At 35.3% G+C, this 9,952-nt stretch overlaps 2 protein-coding genes across 3 annotated transcripts; both read right to left on the bottom strand.

Annotated features, from left to right (window-relative positions):
* Positions 1-878: 878 nt before the first annotated feature.
* Positions 879-4,491, bottom strand: LOC121971873 (eukaryotic translation initiation factor 6-2-like). Its single transcript, XM_042523361.1, has 8 exons — positions 4,375-4,491; positions 4,008-4,047; positions 3,463-3,559; positions 3,306-3,391; positions 3,177-3,221; positions 1,709-1,839; positions 1,495-1,605; positions 879-1,415 (listed from the first exon to the last, which is right to left on the bottom strand). Exons 2-8 carry the CDS (start codon positions 4,015-4,017, stop codon positions 1,158-1,160), a joined length of 738 nt encoding a protein of 245 aa, XP_042379295.1. The 5' UTR covers positions 4,018-4,047; positions 4,375-4,491; the 3' UTR covers positions 879-1,157.
* A 1,993-nt stretch (positions 4,492-6,484) lies between these two features.
* Positions 6,485-9,680, bottom strand: LOC121971872 (magnesium transporter MRS2-5-like). 2 transcript variants are annotated; one of them, XM_042523359.1, is made up of 7 exons: positions 9,557-9,680; positions 8,815-9,429; positions 8,263-8,333; positions 7,961-8,089; positions 7,273-7,602; positions 6,919-6,966; positions 6,485-6,837 (listed from the first exon to the last, which is right to left on the bottom strand). In XM_042523359.1, exons 2-7 carry the CDS (start codon positions 9,245-9,247, stop codon positions 6,607-6,609), a joined length of 1,242 nt encoding a protein of 413 aa, XP_042379293.1. In that variant the 5' UTR covers positions 9,248-9,429; positions 9,557-9,680; the 3' UTR covers positions 6,485-6,606. The 2 variants fall into 2 exon arrangements, with proteins under 2 accessions (XP_042379293.1, XP_042379294.1); XM_042523360.1 differs by lacking the exon at positions 9,557-9,680 and having other exon boundaries at positions 6,597-6,791.
* Between the last annotated feature and the right edge of the window lie 272 nt (positions 9,681-9,952).

The raw sequence follows: 9,952 nt of genomic DNA, 5'->3' as shown, positions 1-9,952 counted from the left end.
AGAATAGTGACCAGTGCATGAGGGAGACATTTACCTCAGCTATGCTGAGATTCGAATCTCAGACTTCAAGTTGGCAATACTTCATGCGCTAACTACTGGACCACTCCTAGGGGATAAGGATTTTGGGTATTACGAGAGGAGGAGTGGTGAAGGAAGATTATGGGAGATTGTTGAAGATCACTCGAGGAAGGAGTCGATCGTTCGCAGACATAGATCATCGGGTCGAGAGTTGAGACATTGTGAAGCAATGGTAATAGGTCGATACTCGTGACTATTATCCCGACTACGCGTTGTTCGTAGTTTACGACAATGTTGATTGAGGTATTTCGAGAACTAAATTCATTTCGGATTTGTAATCTATTATATGTTTCTAATATGTCGAAACAAATTCGACATGATCAATGTACAATGTATAAATATTTCAGTGGCTAATTCAAGACTTCTTTATCATAAAAAGTAATTAATTTTATGATTTCTATAATGATTTTACGATACTTGTAAGTTTTTTTTATATAATTTAGGTATTTAAAATTTTGAATCGATTACTTCCGAATAAATCAAAAAGCGTTTATAAAGATTGGTCAATATTCTCAGGTCTGTTTCTCATTCAAAGGAATACAATACTTGCACTTAAATTTACGGTTTGTAGCTCGATGAGAAATGGGTCGCTCAAGGGTAACCAAACTACGAATTGTTAAGTTTTCTTAATGTTGATGTAGTTACATTGAGTTGAATATTTATCTTTTGTCAATATCGACTCACTTGAGGTTGTAGAACAAATGGATTACAACGACGCCATGGTGGCAAAAGCAACAACTACTACAACTACAGAAGACACCAAATTTATTTATAATTTAAAATAGAGTGGGCATAAATCATAAATATAAAGGCCTTTCTAATTTAGATTATCGAGTACAAAAAAACAAAGTCCTTCACAACCTTCCGTTATATCTCATTACCAATTCACTTGGTATTTCACTAAACTAAGTGAAGCACTTTCTTAGCTTAATCTCCATTAGCTAACTTTCACAATCCACACTCAGCAAATAACAAACTTCTGTATTACAATAATTTTGGCCACCATAAGGTTGAATCCATAGTCGACTCCTGAGCAATCTTAGCTCCATACTATTCCATTGCTATCTAGATCCAAGATCTCACACGTAGCTGTCGATGAGCGACTTCCTCATCTCATCTACAATAATGTTTGGCTGCGCGTCTCTTAGTTTGAAGACACTTTCAATGACGGAGAGCTCTGTCGCAGTGGTGTCAGATCCACAAAAAGCCGTCCAGTCATTGACAGTCATTCCAGAAGCAATAACCTCGCTGCCACGGTTCACTGTTCCTGCGACCAGAGGGACTTGGAGAAGAGTCGAGAGTTCGTCAAGGTCTTCGATAGATGTATGAGGGTGTACCTGTATTCGGATTACAGAGAGATAAGAAGAGGGAGAGCAATGGTACGTCCAACAAGAATGATCCTGCTCAGAAACTAACCAGACCCCCTTTATTCGAAAATGCACAGTAACTTCCCACAAGTATGTTTCCAGCAATTGTTTGCCTAAACACTTCCACACCAAGTACATCTGCAATGAGTTCTTCGGTTTCCTGAAAGAAAAAGGAGGTTTACTTAGTATGGGATTGAACTGACTTCTGCTTAGGACAATAGTGTGGTATAATCCCTGATTATGAGATGGAGAAAATAACTTACCCTATCCAGATCAGGATGTGTAAGAGCAACATGGTCATTGCAAGCAATGCAATTGCCTAAAGCAGATAGCCTTTCGTCTATTCTTTGGACAACCACACCATCAGGCAGACTGTTCCTCAGATGTTGTAGCTCTAAATAACAATAAGCATAAGATGATTTTAGGCAATGCTCGAAAATACACCTGTATGCAATCAAACAAGTATTTTTCTGATTTTTCTCTATATCAACTATTAATCAATCACAAGTTCTTTGAATAAAAAATCATGGCATTCTCTTCATTGATTCATTAAAGCTGTTAGGTTAATTGCTCTCTTGTTCTGGAATTAGTCTGACAATAGCGTCAGCCCTTGAGCATGCGCCATTTATGGAAGGAACTGAATGCTAATAACTAATCAAGTAATGCCATAGAGAAAGATTGTCTTCTCAGTTAACGCATGCTTTTAACTGACAAATTATTTGCACAATTAACTCGACTTGTATCAAGTAATATTAGTCAGTCAACAACAAACAAACTTTATAAATCTCAACTAATTGGAGCCAATTTTATATATATTATAACTACAGACGTAAAGTAGTTAATTCAACAAATATATTTCTGGTTTAACTCATCAAATATTATTTCTGACTAACAACACTCTCTAGTGCAACTGCAAGTAATAACAATTCCTGCTCTATTTCTTTCTATCCACAGTTAATCATCTCAATGCTCAATAGGTTGCTACACTAGATAATCTTCTACAACCGGATAATATACTCTTTCAAGTCAGTACCTTATGCCCAAGCTCAGAATCCTTGAGAATAATCATCTAGCACCTCTAAAAATGCAGGCAACAAATATATATATCTAATGTATGTTTATCCTGTTTCGCGTCATATGTTATCAGATAGTAGCAATAGGACAACATCAAAGAATACCATTTAGTTGCATTATTAATTCTTCTTTGAATTGAACAATACTCTTTCAAGTTGTTTCTCTAAAGTAAATTCTCATTTAAGTGATTATGGTCAGCCTCAGGATCCTTAAGAATAACCATGTTGATCCTCTATGACAAATGGTAAGATTACATATATAATTATCCTATATTTATCCTGATTTTAACATATCTTCCTATAATTCCTAAAGCCTGCATTTTTCCGTGTTCAACACTGGCTATTCCCAAAGGTTCACAGATTTGCCATGATGACTTATATTACATATAACCATCACTATGTTTGGTGGTTTAATGTTCATAATTTATGATATAAAGTAGGATTACAGGGTCTGTAAATTGATCTTGAGATTTCACACCATTATCATAAATGCACAAAATATATACAAATGAGCTACAGAACATACTAGTTAAGTGAACTATAAAATGCATCGCAGTCTTGCCAAAAAAAAAAATTAGGAAAAGAAAAACAAAATTATCCAAAATAAAAGAGGCGATAAACAAAAGAAATGGGGAAGTATTGGAGGGGAGGAAATTACCTTGGTCAGTTGTGGTGTGTGGCAAAAGAAGCCCATTCTTATTTCCTGCATTGAAGAAAATAAAATGTCATAATATAGAAACATGTAAAGTTACAATAGACTTGAATAAAGTGTCCATTTAGTATTTACCAGCGCAAAGTCGTCCAATAATTCTAGTTCCTGCTATAGAGGTTTTGACCACAGGGATAACATCAGCCAACTCAGACTCAAACACACTGCATCAGCGAACCATAGTGTTCCTACTGAGTAAGCATAATCGTTTTTTGGTCCATTTTGAAGCACTAACCTGTAAAAGCTCTCTGATCCTCCAATTGCAACCAAACAGTAGGCATTTGTTAACTTAGAGAATACCCCGACTTCACAATTGTTTTCAAACTGAACACCTGCAGAAAGGGAGATTGTCATTTCTTGAGGGTTGTTTAAAAGCATTTAAGTATCTAAAATTTTCTCGAGGAATGTATAAGAAAGTGAATCAAACTAGTATAAATTCCAGTTGAAGACAAACAGCTAGTGCCCAATACATTTCCATCCCCTTATAGTGCATTTAACATTGTATGATGGATATATAGCACAGGAATGAACCTACAATTATAACTACAAACCATAGTTCATGAAAGGAAGAATGCTACAAATAATAATGGGGAATCTGGGTTTCTTTATTGGTTACTTGTCATATCAATTTTTTTTTAAAAAAAAAGAACTATAAAATCATATCAAATTACTCCATTTATGTCATCATCAAACTACAACCCGCATAATTCAAGAAACTAGGCCGTTGTTAGAAAAGAAAAGAAAAAAACTGTTTAGCTGAGAAGAGGTCTTGGTACTTACGAGTAGCCATATTGGTGGCTGCTGCGAAATTTAGATACACCTACGACAAATAGAATAATAACAAATTATAATTGAGAAAGAGTAAGAATCAGGTTCAAATTCCTCGAAAAATCTGACGAGCAACAACAAAGAAACTTTTCTGGGGTCACGCCCACCGATTACTCTGTGATAGATACAAAGAGAGAAGATGCACTACCAGAGCGCAACAACATCATGAAAAGAATAACCAAAGCAATAAAAGGTTTCATCGCTTCTGCAGGCGGCAATGACGGACAAATAAGAAAAGAGATGGAGAAGTTCCTGAGATTCAGCGAACCAAAATAAAACAAAGATTTAGAACAAGAGCTTCGAAAGAGGGAGACACGACCTGAATCGCCGGATAGTTCGCCGCCAAATGCCAAAAGCTCCGCTCACAAATTAGGCTTTATTTAGGTTTGTTTTAGGGTTTCTATCCATTCCCGGTCGCGCAACGTTGCGTTATATGGTCCAACGGAGCCGTCGTGAGCAAGGAAACGGAAATATTAGAACTGTTCTTACCCAACTCTTTACCTGCCTTACGATTGGACAGGCTCCTAGGAAAGTTACAGTCAGTGATTTGGCGTGTCGACAGTGCTATACTGGAATCTTTATCTGCCTTACGATTGGATAGACTCCAAGGCAGGATTTGGTTTACGAATTGGGCGGCCCGTCAGTGGTGGCCAATTCGGTCTAAAAAAATGTGTACCGGTTTTATTTTCGGTTTGAACCGAATCAATTTAGTTTCTTTCAAATATAAGAATTTCTTTGGATGATGACCCTTAAAATTTATGTTTTTTTAAGAAAAAGTTAATGAATTTTGGACACAAATTTTATCAACGATTTTTCCTGGTTGGAGATTTTTTGGCACGATAAATAATTTTCTATTTATTTAATTATATTAATATTCATTAATAAAGTTTTTTTTAACTGATACAAAATTGCTCGGACGAATGTTAGATTAAATATCTTACTATTTTATTAAAAATCTTCCCCTTTTACTAACTAATTTTGATGAAGCCTAAAATGAATTTACGTTATTGTCCTTTTTTCTATTCACTTTAAAAATAATTCCAAGGTTTATTAGTAATTCCACAAGCGAAACAATCATTGATCTAGAGTTCGAGACTCAGCTGCGGCGTATTATTATGAATTTACGTTAATTTTCTCTGGTTGTTTTATATAAAAAATATATAGTTTTCTTTAGTCCCACATCTTAGAATTGACAACATTAGGATCAAAGAATTTTCTATAAATATTTTAGGCCAACGATGTTAAAAAATATACTTTTCTTAGTTTTTTTTACTAAGATAAGTATAATATTAAATTAAAATAATTTTTTACATAGGAAAGTCCGTTACTGGGATTCTCTAACGTCACTATTGTATGAATCTGACGAATTTTATTCAAATAATTAATTCTTGGTTTATAAGAGTGACATTAGAAAATTCAAATAATTCGGATTTTCAAAGACCCAAATAATTTATATATTATTATATTACACACGCAATGCGTGTGCACAATCACACTAGTTTTTATAATTTATCTATCTATATCTTACCATACAGACTGAATAATATCAATTTTTCTCTAATAAATATTTTTTAAAATTTTTTATGCCCTCACAGATGATACTTACACGTGATATCACTGAAATGAGGATTGCTGCAATATGAATAAAGTTTTTTTTATCAAATTTAAAAATAAATAAAATAAATAGGTAATTTTGTAATATCAAATTCATTAATCACCTAAATAAATTTTAAACCAAAATTTTTTTTACTTAAGCTCGAAAAGAAAAACAAAAGGCCAAATCTAAACAATTGGTTTGAACAGCTTGTTTAATTTTAAGCTTAGTTAGTTTGACTCGATTCTTTTTGTCACACACAAGTTTGAAGATCACAAAGTAGTGGTTGGTTTACAACTCTAACCCTTTGTTGAGACAAAGGAATTGAAATAGCTCGATTTTGTTAGAAATTAGTTTTTCTAGCCAATAAAATCAAGTGACTAATGCAATCAATTTATTGACTGAATAGGAATTTAATATCTAATTGGAAGCTATTGAAGTGAGTCAAGTGACAAAAAACTATAATTAATTTTAAATCTGTCCAATTTGATATATAATTAGACAAAGAAAGTGGCTCATTTATAAGCGTAATTCATGTACACAAATACAAGAAGATTAAAGGAGAAATAATTAGACAGAGAATACAATAAAATAAAACATGATACTCACATTGAAAGTATAATATCAAGTGCTGTTTATGGTCAAAATATACACAATAAAGAACTTTTGTAATTGCCTCAAGAGGGTATTATGTGAGTATAATCTACGTAGTTTACACTAATGACTAAACAATTCAAGACATCGCATTCACTAGGTATCCCTAATTTAAAACCACTAAAGTATAAAATGGTTCATTTCATAAAAACATCACTAGAAATAGGGGGCACATAATAGATGAATATAAACAAAATGAATTGTTCATAAGAACCTGATGCAAAAACTACAACATATACTGTTTGTTTGAATCTGCACAAGAATAATAAATGAATATAAGACGACTGCAACGAGGAGAACATTTCATACCGGAAGCAATTTTTTGTGCTTGAAGTATAGTAAAATGAAGGAATATACCACTATACATAATATGCTTGATAAAACCACCACCCAATTGAAAGTGGATGCAGTGTCAAACACAGAGTCCTCAAAGTTCATACCAAAGACTCCGGTAACAACGGCGAACATGGCCACCACAAACGTCGCGGCTGCAAGAAGCAACTCAAACTGGATGAGCTGGTTCCGAACATTGTCCTGTTCATACCATGAATGATTTGAAAAGAATCCAGCAATACAGATTTCTTACTAAAGATTGATAATTTACTAATTACTTACCAGCTTGATATTTATGAAGTCTTCTGTGTCATCAATGTACTCTTTAAGCTGTGAAATAACCAAATTAAATGATTTAGACACTTAAGATCAATATTGAAAGAGATCATCAGACAATTTAGTGAAATGATATAGAATTATCCAAATCTGAAGTGCACAAACTTTTTACAGAAGGCCCAGTATATGCTTTTGCGATCTAACAAACAAATATGAACTATCATGTTGTTACCATGTTATGATTAAATGAATATTTATTTACACCTAAAGCATTAAATTATTTTTTAAACAACTAAATTTATATGTTTCCATGTGACAAGCTTAGCATGTCAATAAACAAAACTGGAGTCCAACACTTACAGATAATAATTTGCTTAGAGTACTGTCAATGACTACAAAATATGCTTCAAGTAACATCTCTAGTACTTCAACTTGTCTTCCCTTAGTAGAGGATTCTCTTGAGCTCTCATGCTTGCTGAAGCTCAAATTGCTTGAGCCTTTCTCTGGTAGACCACTACTAGAACAGGTGGGTGAGGCAGGTGCAGAATGTGAGACCCAATCACCAGTTTGTGTGTTGTTAATGTATGCTTCATTAGATAAATAAGATTCCATTCTCTCCTTCTTCTCAGTTAAGTACATCTCAGCCATGTCCCCATCGTCATCCATGAGCTGTTCTATTTCATCATGCATCTGAAAAATAGATACTAAGGTATCAATTTAAGACCAAATCACATAACTTTATTGGGAAACTTTCATTTGATCAGAGTAACTTTAAAACTTTTATTTAACTTGGTTACTTGAAGTTAAATTATCTATCTTAAACTCGCCTAAATTATCTAAAATTTCTAAGCAGTATAATTTTGGACAGAAACATTCTTGCTGATGAACCACTTGTGTTTGGGTGAAAGAATAAAAAAAAACTTTGGTCATACGACTCACTAGCAATGGATGCCCCTGTGCAACATTCTAATAGTGGAAACAATTCAAATGAACTATAAAATTCAGAGGGCAAACCAAAATTATCCAAGTAAAAAAATGTTTCAAGTACCTTCTGAACCCTATGAGTTAATGCTAGAAGCTGACTTTTTAGTCTTCTGACATGCTCAAGGTTAGCAGTGCTAACGGATGATGCTAGTTCCTCCAGCACCGGATAAACCTCAATTTCCAAATCAGTTACCTGTTTAAGTAGACAAGCAAGATAAAAGAACTCTTCTCTATTGTCCAATGTTCACAAAAATAATTCACAAGCAAGATATTATGTTTTAGAACAATACATACTGCATGTCAGAATTACAGTGATAGTGAGCTTAAAAAAGAACATTTTTTAAAAAAAATTCACAATACAAGTACCTGACTATCAAGTAAAGTGCATGCCATTTCTAGAGCAAGTTCTAGAGCCTTGAACTCAAACGGAAGGTCATCTGTAAGAAGGACAACATATTATCAAGAGCAAAATTTCCAAAAAGGTGCACCAGCAAGTTAGCTTTCATCAAACAATTGAGCTTTATATCTTAGAAGATTGATCAGATAACTGATTTCCCTAAAATCTTGAGCAATTTTTACAAAAGAAATCGAACTCTTAAATATTAGAAAGCTAAGATCATTATCAATTACCTCCTGCAAGTTCAAGATCAAGCAAGTACATAGGGAAATGATCTAGAGTCCCTCTATTCCTTAAACTTTGATATTATGTTAACTTGGATAGTAATTTAGGAAATAGTGCAACAATAACCACAGCAAGAATAGCATGAAGAGAAATTTTATCGCTTAGCATAAATTTCCAAGGGCTTAAGCTATGAAAAATTGAATCCATTTGAGAAATTATAGTGTCTAAACCCTAAACTGTGTTCTTGAATTTTGAGTTCCAAGAGAGTAGTTTATCCATAGTTGGCAGAGAGATACCATTTTGATCATTCATCATACGCAGCCGCTGACACAGTTCTGTTTCATACTGCATCGAAGAGTTATCAGCAGACCTGACGAGCAACACAACATCCGCCATTATTATGCACCGGACTTGCTCAAGGCTGACGACGATGGCGCTCCCGCGGCCGAGAATGGTGGAAGGGTAAACAAACACCGGATCCAGAAGACGCAGATCCCGGGACGGCAAGCCGCACCTCTTCATCAAAGCGGTCTTATCAAGCGCAACCACACGCATGTTTCCAGTGCTGTCGATCTCGATCCATGAGCGGTTGCTCTGGCCTCTCTTCTTCAAGCCGGAAGCCCCCAGTCCGGGAAAACCAAGGTGCCCGTGGCCGTCGAATTTGATGCCTTCCGGAGAGGAGGCGAGCTTAGGAAGGAACGATAGGAGAGGTGAGTGGGAATCCTTCATCTAGGCACTCGTTCGGAAGCCCAAACCCTAGATATTCGAAACAAACACGAACTCTATGGTAAAAGATTCAACTCTTCGATGATAGCCACAGCGCAACAGCAAGGTGGAAACTTTGAGCTGGATCTGGAACAACTCAGGCACTTGCAGCAACCCTAATGGGGATTGGATCTTCCAGTATCAACCTGTTATGCCAAAAAAATCGCAGTTGAAATACAAAACAGCAAAAAAACGTTCGAAAACATGGAATCTTGTTCATATTCCTACTCAAGATCCACGCAACCGAATAATAATCCGAGGCATATTCATTACCTTATCCGATCGGAGAGAAGATGAAGAGGAGAAATTGGTCCGAGCTGGAAGCTGGCAGGGAGGACTGAGGAGGTGGAATTTGGAACGGCAATGGCTCTCGTGACACAACACTCCTAAAATGACAGGCGGGGTCTCGGGTCGATTGGACAAAATGGCAAAACTATAAAGGTGTAAAATGGAAATTCTTAAAACTTACTAAGGGGGAGAATAAAATTTCACTTCGGACTGGGCCAATGTCGATTGGTATTGTTCATTGGAAGTGGGCCCCATGCTCTTATGTGTGCCACAGTAGACTGTGAAATTGTCTGCTGGTATTTAAAGCCATGGACATGCACATAGAACACATGTGAGTGGATATCCCTTCAATCATTGTATGTTTTATAAAACGATCATTTA

Source organism: Zingiber officinale, chromosome 4A (assembly GCF_018446385.1).
Source record: "Zingiber officinale cultivar Zhangliang chromosome 4A, Zo_v1.1, whole genome shotgun sequence".
Classification (NCBI taxonomy): domain Eukaryota; kingdom Viridiplantae; phylum Streptophyta; class Magnoliopsida; order Zingiberales; family Zingiberaceae; genus Zingiber; species Zingiber officinale.
The sequence above is the reverse complement of the archived record's forward strand: the minus strand, read 5'-3'. Positions and strand labels throughout refer to the sequence as shown.